The 20296-nt window shown below is 52.0% G+C and overlaps 7 protein-coding genes across 7 annotated transcripts, besides 2 other annotated features; 1 reads left to right on the top strand and 6 right to left on the bottom strand.

Moving 5' to 3' along the window:
• Window positions 1–609: 609 nt before the first annotated feature.
• NFIA_065650 (putative DUF221 domain protein) lies at window positions 610–3590 on the bottom strand (the record flags this gene model as incomplete). The annotated part of the gene is made up of 3 exons (XM_001263297.1): window positions 610–2847; window positions 2902–3450; window positions 3504–3590. The coding sequence occupies 3 exons, from the start codon at window positions 3588–3590 to the stop codon at window positions 610–612; spliced, it is 2874 nt and encodes a 957-aa protein (XP_001263298.1).
• A 2204-nt stretch (window positions 3591–5794) lies between these two features.
• Window positions 5795–7067, bottom strand: NFIA_065640 (fructose-bisphosphate aldolase FBA1; the record flags this gene model as incomplete). Its single annotated transcript, XM_001263296.1, has 4 exons — window positions 5795–6355; window positions 6406–6708; window positions 6773–6883; window positions 6960–7067. 4 exons carry the CDS (start codon window positions 7065–7067, stop codon window positions 5795–5797), a joined length of 1083 nt encoding a protein of 360 aa, XP_001263297.1.
• Window positions 6297–6331: a microsatellite.
• Window positions 7068–8365: 1298 nt separating the features above from the next.
• Window positions 8366–10315, bottom strand: NFIA_065630 (putative ubiquitin C-terminal hydrolase; the record flags this gene model as incomplete). Its single annotated transcript, XM_001263295.1, has 1 exon — window positions 8366–10315. The coding sequence occupies one exon, from the start codon at window positions 10313–10315 to the stop codon at window positions 8366–8368; it is 1950 nt and encodes a 649-aa protein (XP_001263296.1).
• A 1332-nt stretch (window positions 10316–11647) lies between these two features.
• lys1 (saccharopine dehydrogenase (NAD+, L-lysine-forming)) lies at window positions 11648–13294 on the bottom strand (the record flags this gene model as incomplete). Its single annotated transcript, XM_001263294.1, has 8 exons — window positions 11648–11933; window positions 12003–12150; window positions 12206–12302; window positions 12356–12531; window positions 12590–12616; window positions 12676–12924; window positions 13060–13140; window positions 13234–13294. The coding sequence occupies 8 exons, from the start codon at window positions 13292–13294 to the stop codon at window positions 11648–11650; spliced, it is 1125 nt and encodes a 374-aa protein (XP_001263295.1).
• A 553-nt stretch (window positions 13295–13847) lies between these two features.
• NFIA_065610 (uncharacterized protein) lies at window positions 13848–14563 on the bottom strand (the record flags this gene model as incomplete). The annotated part of the gene is made up of 2 exons (XM_001263293.1): window positions 13848–14404; window positions 14515–14563. The coding sequence occupies 2 exons, from the start codon at window positions 14561–14563 to the stop codon at window positions 13848–13850; spliced, it is 606 nt and encodes a 201-aa protein (XP_001263294.1).
• Window positions 14564–15182: 619 nt separating this feature from the next.
• Window positions 15183–16439, bottom strand: NFIA_065600 (uncharacterized protein; the record flags this gene model as incomplete). Its single annotated transcript, XM_001263292.1, has 1 exon — window positions 15183–16439. One exon carries the CDS (start codon window positions 16437–16439, stop codon window positions 15183–15185), a length of 1257 nt encoding a protein of 418 aa, XP_001263293.1.
• A 984-nt stretch (window positions 16440–17423) lies between these two features.
• NFIA_065590 (putative RNAPII degradation factor Def1) lies at window positions 17424–20221 on the top strand (the record flags this gene model as incomplete). Its single annotated transcript, XM_001263291.1, has 2 exons — window positions 17424–17718; window positions 17811–20221. 2 exons carry the CDS (start codon window positions 17424–17426, stop codon window positions 20219–20221), a joined length of 2706 nt encoding a protein of 901 aa, XP_001263292.1.
• Window positions 18369–18414: a microsatellite.
• Window positions 20222–20296: the final 75 nt, after the last annotated feature.

Genomic DNA, 20296 nt, shown 5'->3' with positions numbered 1-20296 from the left:
AGAGACTCCTCGCTTACTGCGGAGCATTCGGGAGAGCTAGAGGGAGTGGTAAGATCCTGGCGGATGGCAGGGGTGAGGGAGTCGATGCGGAGCTCGAGGACTCGGTTTGGTGCGGAGGCGTACGATATCGTCGGACAGGGGTCAGGAGTCTAGCGACAGTGACACAGATGTCAAAGTAAGACTTTGAAAAGCATGCTTATTGAAGAGAACTGCGGACTGCAAAGAGGGAAAAGGATGTGATGTTCTGATCTGATTTCAGGAGAGAGGAAGCAAACTACTCCGTAAGTAAGGAGGGCTACCTTATCAGGTACCGGAAGCTGACTTCGCCTCCGCCGTCGGCCCAATCGGGAAAATCGTAAGCATACATCAAAGTGACATGTCAAACCAGAAGACTTCCGACGAAGTTACTTAATCGTATCCAGAAATATATAGCTAGTTTCTACAGGTATACCAAGTCATAATAATAAATCAAATGTCATCCAATGTGATATAGGCGTAAAGTTCGTTAACCCGTGTCAAATGTACAGTCAAACCAAATCCCACCGACCAAATCTATGCAAATATCAAGTTTATGACATACCCATCCCATTCAGCTGTACAAATCTGCAACTACCGCGCAGGACGGTAGTGCTCATACGAGGTGAAGTTGGGATCGTCCTGCCCAACAGGCCCGTATCCTCCAGTCCGCCATCGGCTCAGGGGAGCAGGTGTGATCTCGCTGGTCCCGGGCACCTGCGCCTGGTTTAGAAGCTGCTGAGACTCGCTCGCGCTCCGGTGATGGTACAGACCGGTGCCCGTCGCCGCACTCTCCTCACGCGAGAGCGGAGGCCGGAAGGCAGGGTGGATATCGTTCGCGATCGGGTCGTAGCCTTCGGGCATTTTCAGTCCAGAGAGCGACGGCAGCGACGGCGTAGGCGACGACGCGCGGGATGTGGTCGGTGACCATTCGGCCAAGTGGCTACGCGGCGTATGGGACCGTTCAGTCATCAAATCCTCGGGGCGGCCATAGATGCCCCCACCAAACTCGTCACGGAAGTCGGGACGATCTTTGAAGTAGGAGAAGTCGAGATGATTTTCGGGAACAACCTCGAAGGGTGCCGATGGGCCGGCGTCCATGGCCTTGCCCGGTTGCCTTGTCGACATGGGATCCATTGCAATGTCCGAGTATTCTCCTTGGACGTCCGAGGAGCCGAGTCGCCCGCGATAGATTTGTTTGAGTGCTTCGGCAGCCTTGGCGTGCACCATCGGGGTGATCAGAGGCTTGTACAGGGCGGGATGGCCGAACTTGGAGCTGAGCCGGTCAGATCCTTTCTTGCCCGACTTGTCGACAGCAAACGCCTCCGCATCGGTCAGGTTCGCTCGGTTGTAGTACTTGATCTCGTCGTCGAATGTCTTCATGCAGTAGAACTTGAATGCCAGCATCAGGAATGGCAGAGGAACCACACAGTAGACCATGGTCCAGGTGCCTTTGGTCTTGGCCACCAGCGCAATAATTACGTTGGAGAGGATGGTCGCAAAGACCAGCCGGTTGAACAGGGCGCGCCAGAACTGGCCGCCCGATTCTGTCTTCGTCACAAACACATAGAGCAACAGATACTTCTTCAACATCGCATCCAATCCGAAATACAACGCAGTGACGGGAAGTACGATGGGCTGCAGCGTCGCGAAACACAACGCAACGGTCGAATAGAAGAGAAAGTAATTGTAGTAGCTCGCATAATCAAACGGCGGAGGCGCGGTCCATTCAATGGCCTGCCGGGGCGTGGGCGCGAGAAAGGTCTTGGAGAACCAAACCCAGAACAAAGTGACCAGCTGCACGAGGTCGATGGCCGCTCCGAGGTTGCGCTGCAGCAGCCAGGTCACCCAGAAGGGAGACACTTGGCACAAGGCGCTCATGACCTTTTGGTAGAAAGCGCCATCCTTAATCGCTTGCCAGGCGTCCTCGTCGTGGTTCTTCGCGTCGACGACAGCGGCCACAAATGTCCACGCGGCCGAGAAGAGCGAGAAGACAATGAGGTTATTGAAGACGAAGAACGAGTACAGATGACTCAGGACGTGGCGTTCTCGCGAGGTTTTGGTCACGTCACCCGCCTTGATGGACAAGCGACGGAAGATGATCGGTAGAAGGAGGTAAACCAGGGAGGTGATGGCCGGTGAGAGGATACCCTGGACAGCGGCCCAGACTTCCTGGTTCGCATTGAGCGACGTCTGGAACGCAGGCCAGACCAGACCCAGATTGGACAAGTTGGACAAGAAGATGGCGATCATGGCGTTGGGAGCGATCCATACAACGGTCAACAAAGTAGTCCAGATGAAGTTCATGAACCGTTTCCACTTTCGTGCCTGCTTGGATAACGGCAAATTCTCCCAAATGAGATCGTTCGGGCGAGGTGCCAGTTGGATCGTAGTTCCCTTGGGGTGTTTCTTTCGCGCGGTATAGGCGACAGCATGCGCATGCTCAATCATATCCCAGCTCACGAAACCGAACGGCATGGCATTGCGCTTGTCGATAGAGGCACGAACGTGACGGATCTCTTCTTCCAGACGCTGGATGCGGTCGGTAAGGTAGTCAATGGCATCCACCTTGCAATCCGGATGATTGCCTCTTTGCTTCTTCGAAGGACGCATCGTCGGTCGCTTGGCAGGTAGCTGGTCGGGCCGCTTGAAATATTTCGCCAGAACGGACTCCAGTTGGCGCACGGTTTCCTCATGCTCCTTGATCAACACGGGGAGATCCTTGACGTTTCGGCCGATGGAGGCCCGAGGGAGAGCAGCTGTGGGGTTGAAGTCATCCACAAGGCGCATAAGCGCTTCGTCCGAACGTGCCTCTTTGGGAATATCCGTAATCTACAACGGTCAGTAATGGATGGTAGACCAACTGCTTGGCGGGGCGTAACACACCATCAAGGTTCGAGCATGCAGACTGCGCTGATAGTCCGAGCTCTGGAAATACTTCCTCCGCAAGGCTGTTACGGCCTTGTAATTCCTCCAAAGAAAGTAGGCAATGATGATGTCGAAGGCCCAGGCACAAATGACTTGACTCCAAATCGCCTCCGTTGTGACATAAAGCGGGGTCATGGTCGCAAACGCCGACAACGATGAGATCCCAGAACCGTTACTCTGGGTGAGATTAACCGGAATCATCACGCCGCATCCGATGATACTCAAAATGATGAAGATATTGCGGCACATCTTGGTGAAGCGCAGGAAGACGGTCGCATCGAGGCCGATGCATTCCACCAGCTCGGGCTCTCGCGTGCGCAGAACGGGTCTCATCCAGGCGAAGAAGCCCTTGCCCACTGGGGGCGGCGTATGTCTGCGATCCGCATGTTTGACTTTGGGCGCATATACAAGGGTGTGACGAGGACGAAAGAGGGAGAAGAGGAGGGCGAGGAGGAGGGAGATACCGGCGGAGGCGCCTAGCGAAGCCCACACGGCATTGACTTGGAACTATCGGACATGATTTAGCGATTGCAGAATCGAGACTGATTTGGAGTACTTACAGCCGATTTGAAAGGGTCTTGAATAAGCTTGAGAAACTGCTCAGCGCCCGACGGATCGTCACGCTGTCGCAGAGCGAAGTGGTTCATGGTATCTAGAATCTACTGCGGCATGGACAGAGAGCGGGCGGTGAGGGTCTCGCCAGGCGATTCAGAGGATAGAGGTATATGGCAGAAAACGAATGACTATATGATAGGAAAAGAAGAACGCAGAGCACAGAAAAAAAGTCAGGAAAGAGGAGATAAAAAAGATTGAAACGGACGGATAATGAATGACTAGGAATGGCGCGGAGAACAACGCAAGACAGTAGCAACAAGAGGACAAGACCGCTCGCAAGTGGGTTCGGTGGAGGCGGGTCTGGAACAGGGATTAGTTAGGCTAGGTAGAGGTTAAACATCAATGGAATGGAGTCATGGTTAATGCATGTCGAAGATGAGATAAACTGTACAAAGCAGATACAGATTACCATGGAGATAGATACCTTGGAGATAACTGATTGCTCAGATGTCTGCTGATCTATAGATCACAATATTGAGACCGTCAACTGACCTTTTGGCCTATACTCGTGATTTTTCATCTATATCCATCGGTACCTGATGACCGTACGTAATCAGATTCTTTCCCTGGTTGATGAACAGTCGGTAGCTGGTACATTCTATTATCACTCAGTTTGAGATGCACAACCTTGGTTGTTACATCAGCCATGCTTCCCCAACCCACCGGAACATTTCATGTTTCTTCTTCAACCCCAGTGTGCTCCGTTGGCAACAAAAAAGAATAAGAAGGCGGATGGAAGAGGCAAACCCAAAGGGAAGAATGATGGAACAAAAAGAAGATGCCACTCCACAGTCAATGATCGACCACTATGATTGGACACTATTGCACTTTTAGCCGACTGCTATTTTCGCCCACGAATCACCGTTTGCCACTAGTGTCGAGTCTGGAACATTACCTCTTGGGTCGCAGTATTCTTACACGCAAAGTCAGCTAGCTAGGTACTGTGTATGAGTTTTATCCTTCCATGGCCTTTTCAGGCCAAGTTCTGAGACAACTGGAAAGGTCCGGTGGAGTCGCCTATCCACACACAGCTCTACACTGGGGTTGATTGGTTCTCATCCTCATGTTGTCCAGCTAAGGTAAGTTGGGAGTATTTTATCGCCTTCTGAGAATACTCCGGAGGGTCTTCAGTAGGGTACAAGAATAGAACGGAAGCAAAAAACTACCTAAGCACCGGTCTCCGGCTTGATCACGTTACCATGCAATAGTCGGAGCTGCAGCTCTACTGAAGCCTTAGAGCGGATCTTTCTCGGTCTCCTCCGAGGTTAGCGTGGTACGGAGTACAGAGTTCTCCGTAGACCAATAATAATGATTGCTCAATTGAGCCCTGCATCGAGTTTGGTATGCATCACTGCGGGTGAGGGTTGAGGTCGCATCTAGGTACGGAGTACTCTGTATGCTATAGTTTCAGCTCTTGTCTACGAGTTAGGAACTTCAGCATGGACGCTGAATTGCAAGCTCGCGACTCGCCACTGACGTAGTAGACCTCCCTTGGCATGCAAACAAGAATGACCGTCGATCTGTCGATCTGCCTTTTGGCCGTTATGCTCGTATTCGCCAGTAGGCAGGAGACTATGAAGTAGGAAGCCGTAAGGCTTGAACTCCCCTGTAGATACCTCAAGTTCTTTTTGAATGCACGCTTATTCGATTCCACGCAGTTATGTCAGCTTTAGCGAATACCAAGGGGAGGGAAACACTATAAGAAGCCATATGGCTTCCTCATATATATCCTGTTCCGTTCATGAAACCAATAGCATTAAGTTGAATCCAATCACAAGCCATACGGGGGATAGAGACCATTATTAGTTCAAGACGACGTTTTTATGTCTCCCTTCTATGAAACATAGCACACAGTCTAAGTTCCGAACCTGAAACGCAGAAGAAACCAAGAGGCACCGACTATTGGTCATGCCTGATTCATGAAGCAACGTCAGCCATGTGGATGATTTGAATATCCATTGCGTAGCGCTTACTTCTCTCACCATTGGCCCTTTCTATCGTGGATTCAGTAGGTTAATACTCGCATACGAATGTTACTTCACTCGATCAGAGACTAGGGTCGTCGTTGCTCGTCATAACGTGCATACTACATCTATGCAAGTTCGACCTTGAAATACAAGGGACAATAATATTTCTTAGATCCATTCATTTGCTCATTTTATGTACTGGTATCTGGAAGATAAATAGAAATCTCGGTTTTCCCAAGTCAAAGGTAGAAGAACGTCCCAAGAGACCTTTACAGCTGGCCAGCAGTGTTGAAGTCCTCCAGAGCAACCTGCACACGCTTGCTCATGGTCTTCTCACCCTCACGAACCCACACGCGGGGATCGAAGTACTTCTTGTTGGGCTTGTCCTCGCCGTCGGGGTTGCCGACGGGGCTCATGAGGTAGTCCTTCTTGTTGAGAACGTAGTCACGGACACCGGACATGTAGGCGTACTGCATATCGGTGTCGAGGTTGACCTTGACGACACCGTAGCTGATGGCCTCCTTGTACTCCTCCTTGCTGGAACCAGAGCCACCGTGGAAGACGAAGTAGACAGGCTTGTCCTTCTTGGAGCCGATCTTCTCCTTGACGTAGGCCTGGTGCTTCTTCAGAAGCTCGGGGTGCAGACGGACGTTGCCGGGCTTGTAGACACCGTGCACATTACCGAAACCAGCGGCAATGGAGAAGTAGGGGCTGATGGGGGCGAGAGCGTTGTGGATGGCCAGGATGTCCTCGGGCTGAGTGTACAGGGAGTTGTTGTCAACGTCCTCGTTGTTGACACCGTCCTCCTCACCACCAGTGATACCGATTTCCTAAATAGGTATTAGCTTACGCACACAACGCCAGATGAAAGAGAGCTTGCCATCTCGAGCCACTGCTTCATGGGGGCAGCACGCTTCAGGTACTTGGCGGTGGTGTCAATGTTGTAGTCAACGGGCTCCTCAGACAGATCGATCATGTGGCTGGAGAAGAGGGGCTCGCCGTGCTGCTTGAAGTAGCGCTCATCCTCGTCGAGCATACCGTCGAGCCAAGGAAGCAGCTTCTTGGCGCAGTGGTCGGTGTGGAGGACGACGGGAATGCCGTAGGCGGGAGCAATGCTGCGGATGTAGTGGGCAGCGGCGATGGAACCAGCGATGGAGGCCTTCTGGCCATCGTTGCTGACACCCTGCAATGGATTAGCTCTATCCTGCGATTGAGGAACAGTTACAAGGAGATACGTAGTCTCATACCTTTCCGGCAAAGTAGGCGGCACCACCCTGAGAGATCTGGAGAACGATGGGGCAGTTCTGGTCGCGAGCGGCCTCAAGGCAAGCGACGACGGTGGAGGAAGAGGTGACGTTCTGTAATTCAGCTGTTAGTATGTCGAGTTCATGTACCACGACGTGTTGCGCAAGCTATAACGGTCAGGAAACTTACAATGGCGGGAATAGCAAAGTTCTTCTCCTGAGCGTACTCGAAGAGACGGAGGACGTCATCACCGACAATGACGCCGGACTTGCGGGAAAGCTTGTCGAGGATACCCATTGTGACTATGGTTTTGGATGCGACTAGAATGTCTGGATGGATCGAGTTGATGAGATTGAAGAGGAGAGAAGATCTGGACGGGAGACGGGATAGATAAGTAGTTAGATCACGAAACAACAAAACTTTTTTAGTACTCTTCTAATTCAATGAAGATCACCGAAGAGCTTTACCGGGCGACGAATACGGTGGCAGTTAAATAAGTAGCACGCAGGGGAGGGGCAGTGAGCCACTAATGGAGGGGCAGCAAGCAGTGGGATGCCTTGAAGAACTCACCGGGTGGTGGGGAATTGATGTAGTCAGTATGATTTCAGTTTGCCTTAACCGGTTCTCCTGATGATGTGGTAAGTACAGAGGTACGGAATAAGAAGAAGAGAAGAAGGAAAAGGGAAAATGGACGAGATGATATAATGACCACCATACTAGAGTCCCCTAACTCCCTTCGCTATGAATAATAAGAATCCTGAGCTATCCTGCTGCTGCAGCTCTCTCTATGACTGGTGGGGTAAATTGGTCCTAGAGGGGCCATGACGCCCGTTGGGCCTCAGGCTTGCTTCCTTGACCCGAAAATCCCCGCGTCCATCACATGACATCATCGCCCGCGTCATGGACTTGAAGCTCTCTCTATACTCACGCCACATGTCAATGGATGAAATGTACTTGCGTGAAAAAGGACCAAAGAATACTACAGTAAGATAATGAAGAGGGTATCCTCAGAGGATGAATCGAAGCTGTGTTCCGTCAAATGAGTGCGGTCCTCAATTCTAGTATCACAGCTGGTTCATTGACTCCGGTTCTCTGCGAAAATAAATACCCATCTCTCCGTATTTCTTTCGTGCCCTCTGTACATTCTCGGCGAAAGCAGCGGGGAAACTCTCCCCTTAACCGTCAATTACCGTTCCAGGTCATTCCCTTGCTTTCTTTTTTATGGCCCAGACTTCTTGCTATCCGGACAATTGGTTATCGTCGGCATCAGCCATGTGCGACTTGTATAAAGCGGAGTAGAGATTTCCGACAACCAAGGCCGGCGGCGTCAAATTTCTTTACTACAGTCTAGAGACAGGAATGAAGCTCTATTCAAAGACTATCAACCCCGTTCTATCCTAAGCTTCTATGTCCAGATGATGTCTGACCGAGGAATGCCCCGACGAAGAAACTATGTACGTATGCGATCAATGTCCATATCGTCTATTTCAAATATGTCCCCGCCATACTCCGTACATGCGCTGCACCCAAAATTGACAAGAGTCGCGTATGTGCATTCAATCATGTTCGCATCCATCAACTTCCGATTGCGACGCCTAAGGCCCCAAAGACCCTTTTTCCATTTCATAGAACAAGAGATAGACTTCTTTCTGCATGCCCAGCACGTCTGAAGTCTTGCATTCCTTGATCTTCTCGTCGGAGATGCGCCACCATCGATCGTTCGTCTTTTTGCGACGACGGAGCCGAGAACTTGACAGGGCTGGTGCTTCTGGAGGCGTTCTGGGAGTGGTCCGCTCACTCATGAAGGATGGCCGTGATCCGGACTTGCTCCAGGCTCCACTATCACTAGCTGGACTCTGGGTTTCAGATCCCGGCGGCGAGAGATTCTGCTTAGAACCTGACGATTTGGTGCGGATACTCTGAAAGGATACACGGGAGCTGGATGTGGTGGGCCGAGCAGACGGCGAGGGAGGCGCGTTCAGCTGAGACGCAGGTTGTGAGGAGTCCCTCGCCGACACAGACTGAGAACGAGCTGGGGAGGAAAGCGAAGTGCCCGACAGGGATGGTAATGATGTCGAGGAAGAGAGGCTGATTGGGGAGGGTTCTGTCTCGGGGACCCCGCGAGCCGCGAGACGAGGACTCGGTGCAGTAGAGGGATTGACGCTGGTCGCCCGACTTTGCGCGTAGGAACTAAAGACATCCGGAGTAGAGAAAGGTGGATAGAGGTTGTTACGTCGGAAAGATTCGTAGTGGCCGCTGTTATGACTGCCCTTGTGGCAGACAATGGCCAGCAGCTTGAACCACTTCTGGCTCAATATTCCACCCAAAGGAAGCCTCTCAGGGAAGGACACTTTGGCGGCATTTTTCGTAGAACTACTGCGATCGAAGATCGAGCGCGAAAGGTGGATTGCTATAATCTTGGGGAAAACAGTGATGCGCATATGGCGAGCAATCTTTCGCTTAGGTGCAAGGTCCGATGGAGGAAGGCTGACTCCTTCGGGAGGATTCTCAGGATCTGTAGCGATAGTATGTCGAATCAGCTGGATGTCTTGCTCGAGACGCTCCCGATCTCTTGTCGAATGAGACCTGCTCATTTCTACCATCTTGGCATCCAGAGCATGTTGTAACCGGCATCTGTCACACCGGAAGTCATCGATATATTCTGTTTTGAGCAGCCCGTCAAAGCAGGAACTGAGGGTGGTCGAGCTCTTCTGAGGAACTTGTAGCGTCAGGTTCACGAATGAAGTCTTGTTCGGCTTGTATTGATAATGGCAGAACTGGCATTCAATCTGCGATTCCATTTGTCCTTCGAAAGGAAATCCGTATTCATTGTCGATCTCTTTCAATTTGTTGTCGATGATTGCCGGGAGGCCCATCTCAGTCCCATCGTCAATCCGCACTTCAATTTCAGTAGATCCCTTCTCGACAGCACTGCTTTGCACAGATTCTTCACCGCCCGAACCTGGCAGCGTTGCAAGAAGACCTTGTGCACGCTGTCGTGCCTTCAACCCGGCATGGTACTCGTCACAAAGACGCTCCGCAACGATCTGAAGGAATTCCTGCGCATCCTGCTGATTGCGGCTAATCCGAGTACGGAACGCGTACTCGAGAGCCTGGATGAAAGCCCGGTTGGTGATGGTCTTCTTGTAGATTGGGCGCTCATTCAATCGGTCCAGCATCTCTTTCAGAGCTCGCGTGATCGTACCCTGCTGTAGTTCCCGGACCCTCTCGGGCCTCATCCCCCGCGGCGTCTCATCTGCCTCCGGCAGTGAGTTATATACGTCCGGTCCATCCAGTTCACGCCGATGTAATTCCCTGATCAGGTATACACGCAGATCGCCCAGACCCGCGAGCGCCTGTAGAATCGAGTTGATGAAGCAGTCGTTTGCCGGATTCGACAGCCCCACAATGCTTTTCTTGCGGTTACTGTCGTTCGAGTCGTCGCCGTCAATTGTGTAATTTGGTCCGAAGACGTAGAAGAGGGCCACAGCGGCGAGGGATGCTCCGGCTGCGTATGCGGCGATGGTCGTCGACTTTTCCTGCATAGCTACGTTGTCGTTGTGCAGCGAGCGGGCCCTATTGGTGCTATTGGTTGAGAATGTCCTTCGAATGCGCGAACGTCGCCAGGATTATCGCTCCATTGGCGGCACGCGGGGGAGGTGAGGTTCGACTCTTGACTGCGAGGCGAGCCACTCCGAAAGCCAATGGCGAACCTAACGGCAGGACAAGAACGTCGATGAGTATTCTTCAACTCCTGTAATTCGATTTCCTTTTCGAATGATAGTATTCGGGGTGAAGATGACAGTTAATGGGCGGCGGCTATGGGCGGATAATTGTCCGTCAGATAAGTTTTGCCCCATACACAGCGTAGCACCCGAGGATGTGGGATTGTGGAGAGGAATCCGAACAATGGGGTTGAAGGCGAGAAGGGGCACTCACGCATGCTTATAAACTGCTTAAATAATCATTCATGTCGTCGAAACATTCGAATGATAATACTTGCATAAATGAATATCCAGGCAACAATATAAGGGAAACGCTGGAATCTGATCAGTCTTCGTCGCTTCGTCGTCTTCGCTCTTCGCTCTTCAACCCCCGGTCCGTCCGGAGAACCTGCCACGCCAAGCGACCGTCAACAGCGTCTGAAACCCCCCACATTGGAGGTCCTAAGTCCGCCTGACGACTACAAGATAGGAGCATGTTCATGGATACCATGGCTTCCGGTGCTCCCGCAGTTCGTGGACCAATATGAGATCACGGGGTCAGTTGAGTGGTGTTGATCTGCAGAGCCATAGTGCCCCTGCGCAAATGGTAAGAAGATCATCGTCAATAGGGCCTGATGATCCCATACGCAGTCATAATAATTGTCCACTTGTTGGACTCCACCAGCCGGATTGGAAGTTCGAAGGATAAATGTTGTAACTCGAGTGTAGTTGGGTGGTGATGGTGTCCCTTTTGATAGTGCTGGATCTAAGCCTCAGAGACATGGCATGACCGAAACGTGACTTTGGATTAAAAGGCGCAAGTCAAGCAGATTAACAGTCTCTCATCAACATAATCGAGATATTTGGGCATTTTGGTTGACAATAGAGCAGGACTATCATCAACTTAGAATGACTTGGGTTTCTTTCATCGTCTGACTGACTGAATATAGAAGACTCGATTCTCAAAATCGCTTGAACACAAGTCGTTTTGTCTCCACAAAAACTTTTCATTGATTCAATCTATTGTAGTAGTCTTTCTAAACAGAGATTCATGACGCACTACTGCATATACAAAAGTCATCGCTTCCCCCAAGAGATCAACCTATAGATTGGGAGCGTCCAGATATCCGATGTGGCGGGCCTTTCGCGGAAGGCCGCGTTGAGATAACAAACTTAAGCGCGGATCGACTCGGGCAAGGTAGCAACCTTTTCGTTGAACAAGTCCTCTGCTTGCTCCCAGACACGAGCGTTCTTTCTATCCTTGAGTTGCAGGAGGCTCGGCAGCAAGGCTTCGCTGAACATCTCGGAGCTTTCACGAGGAAGGAGGGAGGGGAGGTGGTCGATGCTAATCACGCTCAATGGAGGGCCCTGGGCCCGTTCAGAAAGGGGAACAGTGACTGTGGGCTTGTCGAAAGTGGTTGTGATGGAATAGACAGGGATAGGATTGTTGGGATTGGTTCTGAGTAAGACAAGACCAGAATGTTAGCGAGAACGTCCTTTCTCCTCAAGAGTCCGAAGAGGAACATACGTGTCGGCGCTCACGTCACAAATGACGGACAAGCGGCGCTTAGGAGAAGACAGAGTTTCGGTGTTGACGAAAGGAGGGATCTTAGCGGAGAGGTAGATGCAGTTGATGAAAATGTCTGCATCCTCGACAATCTCTCTGAAGGGACCACCTAGAAAACTAGATTAGCGCAGGTACACTGGCTGCAGATGAGAATGAAAGCATACCCTTCTTGGTCTCTTCCAGATCCCACTGGATAATATCGGACTCAGGAATGCCGACATCCTTGGCCAGCTGAACGGCTCCCTTGCCACAGCGTCCAAGCTAGACTTGGTCAGTACACTGAGAAGAGCTCAGCTCATCGGATGCACACTCACAGCTCCAATGACAAGCACCTTGGGCGGCCTGCCGGACAGCTTCTTGCCAGACTCCAACGACTCCTTCACTGACTCGATCAACAGATCCTGGTTTGCGTAGGGAGTCTCGCCAGGAAGGGGCTCGCCCTCAGGATGCGTCAATTGCCAGGCCCAGTTCTTAATGGCCAAAGCAGAACCTGTATATAGCGTGAGCATTCGCCAATATGCGACGCATAGCAAAACGAGATAATTTACCTGCATAACCGGCGGAGTATCCAAAAGCTGTAGGTGAAAGAAAGTCACTAATTCATTCATCCAAAGCAGAAACAGTCGTCACCCACCAGCTACTCGGCGTCCAGTGTCATCTGTGAGGAACTCCAAGTCCAAGAGGGTGCCGCCTCCGCGGGGCCACCGGCTGAGCACCTTCTCCCAACCAGCCTGTTGCTTGTAGCAGTGCGCAAAGGAGATATGAACGTGCTCAAGGGGAAAATCGTCCTCGGGAAGCTCCTTCAGACCCAGGATATAGGCATCTTTGGGTGCGTCCTTCACCCATGAACCTTCCTCGACGAGGGGGGCACCGATCTGTACAACTAGTGCGTGAGAATGTCGTCCGAAGAAGGGATTATGTGCGAATCTCGATTTACCTGCTCAAACTCCTTATCTATCACGAAGCCAGTTCTGTTAGTGATTGGGCCTGAACAGGAATCAGGGGACATTATTCTCACCGTCGAAAATCCGCTGTGTGGAACGCTCCACGGTCACTTCGTAGCCGGCATCCATAAGGGCCTTGCAGGTAGTCGGGGTCACTTTATTTCATGCAATCAGCACATGCAATTCGAAGATTTATGGATTGAGAACGCCATGAACAGGCATTTTTCTCAAGAGCAAGTAGAACTCACAGGCAGACCGAGCCTCGGCGGGCTTGGTTTCAGCGCGCAGCCAGATCTTATTGCTCGACATGTCTGTGAATTTCAATTGATGAATGCTCGAAGAGAAATTAGAACAAAATCGAGTTTTCAAAATATGGAAAGTGAAATTTGGACGATGACTACTGGAGCTATGACACAGACTCATCCTCTCCAGTGATAAGTTAGTTAGCGGTTGATCCGCTCCGTGGCTGTGACTCAGCGTGGGGTTGGGGTACCTCAGTTAACTAACGACGCCTCTGCCGATATCGGATTTTCTCAAGAAGGCGTTGACATACAACAGGGCTTGGGATTGCTTCTCATGATAATTGTGCTTGTACCTGCTCTGGACGACTTCGTCTATACGTCAGAAGATTATTTATCAAGATTGACACATGGTGTTGAAGTATTACTGGTTTCCTCAATCAGAATATACTTGCAGATATCGAAGTGATAATTAAGCGCTCATACAATGGATACGCAGGAGTACTAGTTTGCTTTATCATTGCTAAGACTGCTAAAGAGAAATGGAAAGAGACTGTCTCGTGGCAGACGTTCAATATCAGGCTATGAAGGTCGATAGAGCCCGAAAATCAAAGGAGTGCAGCTCAAGTCGCTGCAGCCTTGGTCCGACTGCGGGTCCGACTCCCGATACCATCTGTATGAACTGTACGCTTCACCGTGTCTTTCACTTTCTTAGAGCGCCCCGAGTTTTTCTCACCGTTGCCAGTGGCATTCGAGGTCGAGTTACCGGTGGCCGGCGCAGCTGTTTGACCGTTTTCGACCACACCGTTCTCTTCGCTAATTTTCTGCTTTTTACGTGCAGGTTCCGCGGATTCTCCAGGGATAGCTTTGTCATCATCGGCCGGTGTCGAAGATGGATTGTGTTCCTGTTTGTCTCCAGCTTGCGCTGTCTCTGCGGTAGATGGCGGTTGAGCGTCAGTCACAGCCCCAGCGAGGGCCTGTTCTGGAGAAGTTGAAGGACCGACGGTTTTGGAGTCTTCAGCAGACTTGGTTCCTTCCGAGCTGCTCTGGTTTGGATTGGGGACAGACTCTGCAAGTAGCGCTTGGTCACTCTCTCGTGGACGGCTGTCGTCCTTGGTCTCTCTAGCAGTATCCTCCAGCGATTTACCGTTGACTTCTGCTTCGGTTTGAATTGTAGGCTCTGGTGATATCCATTAGCGTCTGATTGCTCTATGGACGCTTAGGGGGGTAATTAAATGCGGTCGAAGTTTAACTCGGGCGGCCAGACAGCGCCCTGTATCCTGGACATACCTTGCTTGGAGTGACCGTTTACAACGCCAGAGTTATTTTCCGTAGCCATATTTGTGATTGCTAATGTGTACTTATATGTGCTTCATTCATGTATAGGGAATGGGGACGATATAATTGTCTCGAAGAAAAGCGACTTGATTATCACTATAGCTGATATCGCTAGGATAGATGATTCTGGAACAGTGTATCACCGATGAGGATGAGCAAGTGTGGAAGGAATGGAGAGGAGACTGCGCGTGTGACGTTGACTAAGATCATCGAGAACGCTAGCCTTTTCTCGGTTATTTGTTCTATTTACCCCCAACATGTTAGCGGATGCTAGATTTAGTAACGCAACACCAGAATGCAATTCCGGGCTCAGCACCAGGGTCTGGCCTGCAGCTCTGGCGTAGTCCGGCGCTTCTGATGTTCTTTGTTGTAGGTAAGCATGCCAAGAAGAGGAGTAGGGTGGCATTAGTGCGGCAGAGTGGAGCACCAATTGCGGAGTTGGGACAAGATGGGCGCTTCCTCGTGTGATGTGCGTCCCTCATCGTCAAAGTCCATGACGTCGATGAACGATGCTTGAAAGACGGCACTCCAATGGTCCCGATTAGCTGGGATCTAATGGATTACACCTGATGTGTTTGTGTATGTTGATTCGACATGATTAACATGTGAGCCAATGCGAATCATGCCATGCCCAGGAGGTTGGATAGGTTTTCCTCCTCTGCTGATACTTGATCAAACGTGCTGGATGCCGACTCCTGGCCAAACTTTTCCGGTAAATTTTCCTGAATGAAGCGTGCCAAGTATGAAGCTTCCGCGAATTTTTGCTGATCGACCAAGATACGAATGGCGGTAATGGCATAGAGCACAAAGTTCTCCTTTTTCGTCTTGGGCCATGTTGTGAGCCGAACTCGTGATATTCTCTCTGTAAATTGCACAAAGCGCGTGGCGTCGGGTCGGGTCGGGTGAAAAAGAGGCACGCAAGCTAGTAGTAACGACTTGAGAGACCATGAAGCGATAATCCTCACATATTCATCGTACATCTCGAGAGGCATCTGTTTGAGCTGTGATTGTTCATCCTCCATGGCTGCGCGGCACAAAAACCCGGCTGCAGGCATTAGTAGCGCTTTCTTGTATTGAACAAGGCCGAGTTCGTAATCTGTAGAGATTGGCAGCCTGCTCGCCTCTAAATAGTATCTCATGGCCGAGATCAAGCCCTCTCCGTACTGAATCTCAGCTTTCAAGAGGTCGAGCAGGAAATTGCGAGCCACGGTTTGGGCCATGGCCTCCGATATGCGACCGTCAGCACCACCCAGGTCACGGTTCAATAGCATTGCCAGCCAGGCCATCGCCGTTTTCTGTAGCCCCTCAGCGACCATGAACTTAAGAAGTGTGACGGTTGAAGATCGTATCGTGAATAGCATTTTCCTGGATTCGGAATCGGATGCGTACCACCAGGACACGATTTTGGAACCAGCCTTAGACTTCTTCATCGCGTCTACAACTCCATCGCCGGTATGAGCGCTGGCGAGCACTAGCTGTGCCCTCAGACAATTGAATAAAGCGGTCTTATTAACAGAACCCGAGGCAACCAACTCATCGAAGACAGTCATAGGCTCAGTCGCCAGTTTCTGCTCCTGAAGTGGTCCAAGGCCGGATTGGTGGGCAGGCTTAGCAGCATTTGAGGGAGTGATGCGAAAAAGAGGATTCTCCAAAATAGTCCTCAGATGTTTGTCGGTCGCATGAACGGAGGATAATGGATTGTCGCCGTTCTCATCGTTATTGGCGGAGGAGGATGATGATGGGTACTCTCGATCAAGCTGGCGACGGAAGGAGGACGTAAGGGCGTTCAGTAATTGCGCTGATTCTCTTGGCGTACGAGGAAGAGGTTGATGAATTTTTGCGAAAGGGCTAAATTTGAACAGTGACGGCCCCTTCATGTTGACTCTGCTGCCGTGGGGTTGATAGAGTAGATGTAGAGGGGTATTGCGAGTGGTATATCTCAGTTCTTGCTCAACCTGTCCCTCAGCAGTTCAAACGGAGCATTCAAGGGAACTCCGAGCCTCAGGCAGCGAACATCACCTGAGCGCCTTGGAAGCGCAAAAACGGGGGCGGTGAGCGGAATCAGCGAATGAAGGATGGTCTTCTGATACCCAAACCAAAGCAGGCCACACAAGAGGAGGAAAGGGTTAGAGAGGCGAAACTGTCCACAATGATGGGGGTCAAGGAGGGTTTTAAGATGTAGAGAAGTCAATAGTAGCTCAATTGATGGCGATACAATCGGTTAGACAATTATAGTCAACAGAGATAAAATAGCTAGCTGTATTCATTTCTAAAGGAGTTCAGGGCTATGTAGATGATGAAATCACCCCATAGAGCCTCCCCCATATCTAGTAGGCAGTCTACTCGCTAAAGGAGCAAAAAGATCGGCTGTTTGCCTCAGGCTCAGCTGTCTCCTTCAGACACACGCCGGCCCAAACCTTCTCTACCTTACTAGTAGCAGAAAGTCTCGTTCCCTGCCATTTCGATCTTGATCCAAAGTCCCAATAATTAATCTCTTCCCTCCCTTCTTCCCACTCTCTCTACTACTTCCTCTTCCCCCCACAAGTCTATAATAACTTCCCTTTTTTCTTATTATTCTTTTTTCCTTTTCTCAGCTATCCTCCTCCTCCGTCCTCCGTCTTCTCTTTTCCCTTTTTCCCCCGTTGTGTCCCCGGATTCGGCGGCCCTTGTGCCCGTGGTTTTGGTGCTGTCCTCTCGTGAGGGTGCAGCTGTGATCATTTCCACTACCCAGCGACCTCTTTTTACCCGTTCAGGTCAGCCACATTTTGTCGTCCCCACCGTCGACGTCGGAAATTCCTTCAATCTCCTCTTCTATTATTTAATTGCTCCGTTTTGGAGATACATCAACACTACCAGAAGATATGTCTGAAGTTCAAACACGGCCTTCTGCCTCTCGAGGCAGAGTATCCGCTCGTGGTGGTCGAGGTGGCTATAGCTCCAGAGGTGGTCGCGGAGGCAGCAGATCGGCCAAGGCAGACACCTCAGACCAGATCACATTTGAAGATGAAGGAGAAATTGGTCAGATGAAGAAGAAATACTCGAACGATCTGCCCACACTGAAGGAATTGTTCCCTGACTGGACCGATGAGGATCTCGTCTTTGCCCTGGAAGATGCCGACGGCGTACTCGAGGATGCTATTGAGCGCATTACTGAAGGTATGATCATGGATTTCCCGAGTTGTATCTCGTGTCCCTACATCTGCTGTTCACTGGAATTGGCTCTGACTTTGATCGTCCTATCTTAACAGGCAACGTCTCACAGTGGGGTGAGGTGAAGAAAAAGACGACCGACCGGAACCGCTCCAAGGCCAAGGAGGCTCAGAGCACCCCGACCGAGGCAACCACAAGTTCCGTTCGCTCAGGCCGTGGACGTGGCGGATTCGAGGGTCGTGGACGCGCCCGTGGAGATCGTGGTCGTGGTGGCCGTGGCGCCCGAGCTGGAGCTGTTAGTGCTAACGGGGCACGCGCCGAGAAGCCCGTTGTCACTGCCACGGTGGACGTTGTGGAGACAACGATCGTTCCCGAGAAATCGATCGAGGTCGGAACTACCACTGTCGACGCCGATACGACCACCGACGCTGTCAAAGAGGCCCCGAAGGCCAACGCGATGCCGGATGGCACTAAGAAAGGTTGGGCGAGCTTGTTCGCAAAGCCTGCGCCGCCTCCGCAAAAGAAGCCCGCAGTCACACCTACGCCTGCGCCTGCGCCTGTCCCAGTTCCCGCTCCCGCCGAAGAACAACAGCCTGCCGCTGAGCCAGCAGCGGAGCAGAAAACAGCCGAATCTGTCCCTACTCCTGCCCCCGTACCCGCTCCAGCTCCAGCTCCCGCTGCTGCTACCGCCCCCGCTCCTGCCCCGGTCCCTGTCCCTGTACCTATTCCCGTCGAGAAAGGACCTGAACCTGTCCTTCCTAAGCAGCCTGCTGAAGTCCCGGTTACTCCTTCCACTTCACACATCACTCCTCCCAAGGATGGTCTGACCAAGACAAACCTCGAACAAATCCCCGATGTTTCACCTCCCGCTCCCACAGCCACTGCGGCTAGCACAGTGGGCAGCACCCTTGACGCCAACAGCATCGCAGCTGTCTCTACCCCCGCTCGTCAAGCTGCTCAAGCTGCCTTCCCTTCGAGTGTATTCAAGTCCGGCGCTCGGGCCCCCGGATCGCAGCGTCGTGTCATGGAACAGCAAGAAGCTGTAGTCATGCCTGGAAACCACGCCGTTGATCGTGCGGCTGTGCAGTTTGGCAGCATGGGTCTGAACGGCGATGCTGCCGATGTCGATATTGACGAGAACAGAGAAAACGCTGAAACGCGTGCTCAGCCCCCTCAACACTCTCCCGTCGCCCCTCGTGCCTCTCTACCTCCTTCCACTCATGCCCAGCCATCCACCGAGACTCCTACTGTTTCCCGTCCGGCTCCCGGACTTCCTCCTGTCCCACAAGTATCCGCTGCCGATTCCTCTTTCACCGATTTTGCCCGCTACACCGAGGCCCAGAAGCCTTACGACCCGTTCTCTCAGCAGGTCACCCAGCCTCAACCCCAAGTGCAGGAGCCATTTGCAAACCAGGCCCCCGTCCAGCCCACTGTCACATCCGGCAGCGAATACTCTCCTTTCTACGCTGTTGACCAGCGCCTCCCTTACAACTACTATGGCACCTATGGCCAGTCCCAGGATGCCTCTGTGGCTCAAAGGGCGGCGGCTGGTTTCGGTGTCTCCGGCGCTGAGGTGCAGCCCCAAGCTCCCACCACTCAGCCTCCCAGCCGCTATGGCCATGTTGATGCTCCTAGCAGCGGGCACAACACCCCGAACCCAACTCTCCCCGCCGCTACTCAAACTCCAACTGCGCAGCACATGCCTGGTCAAGGTGCCGCTCATGCGTACGGTTACGGATACCCCTACTACTCCAACCCTCACTATGCTTCGTACATGAGCCAGATGACTCAGCACCAGTACGGAAGAAACCGACCCATGTACGACGATGCTCGCCGCTATGATGACCAACACTACATGCCGCACAGCACTCAGTATGGATATGGCAATCAGTATGGCCCATATGGCAAGGCTGGTATGTATGGCCAGCCGCACGGTTTCTCCTACGACCACTCCTCCTCGCCTGCTACCGCGGGTAGTTTCAACCAATCTGCTCCCGGCCGTGACTCCGTCTATGGCCGCACTGGATCCACGCAGCCTTCTGAGACCCAGCAGACCGCCGCTGGCACCAACGCCTTTGGCGCGGGCATGTCGGACGTTTTTGGCCGCACACAGGCTGGTTTCGGACAAAACCAGCCCATGTCCCAGCAGCCTCCGGTGACCGCGGAGGAGACGAAGAGCTTCGAGACACCTAAGGCGGCCGGGCCCAGCCCCTCCCTTGCGCAGGCCAACCGTCCGGGCTCTGCCACTAACAGTGTGCCCGGACAGCCTCAGGCGCAGACTGGCCTTCCCCCTCTTCAAGGCCAGCAGGGACAGCAGGGATTCGGTGGATACCCTCATCTGAACCCCCAGTACGGCAGTGGACTGGGTGGACTTGGCGGACACCAGGCTGGTGCCACAGGCCAGACACACCACCAGGCTACCGGTTACGGTAACTACGGAGGCGCAGGTTTCGCTAACTATTACGGAAATACTGGACGCGGTGGCTGGGGAGGCAATTACGGCCATTAAAGGGTCAAGGCGTTCGCATCATTTTCCGGTTGATGGGAATGTTTACTGTCACATCATACTTTTTTTTTCTCACCA

The sequence above is a fragment of the Aspergillus fischeri genome, genomic scaffold (genome assembly GCF_000149645.3).
Source record: "Aspergillus fischeri NRRL 181 1099437636252 genomic scaffold, whole genome shotgun sequence".
Taxonomy (NCBI): domain Eukaryota; kingdom Fungi; phylum Ascomycota; class Eurotiomycetes; order Eurotiales; family Aspergillaceae; genus Aspergillus; species Aspergillus fischeri.
Note: the sequence above shows the minus strand (reverse complement) of the source record. Positions and strands in the feature narration are given on the sequence as shown.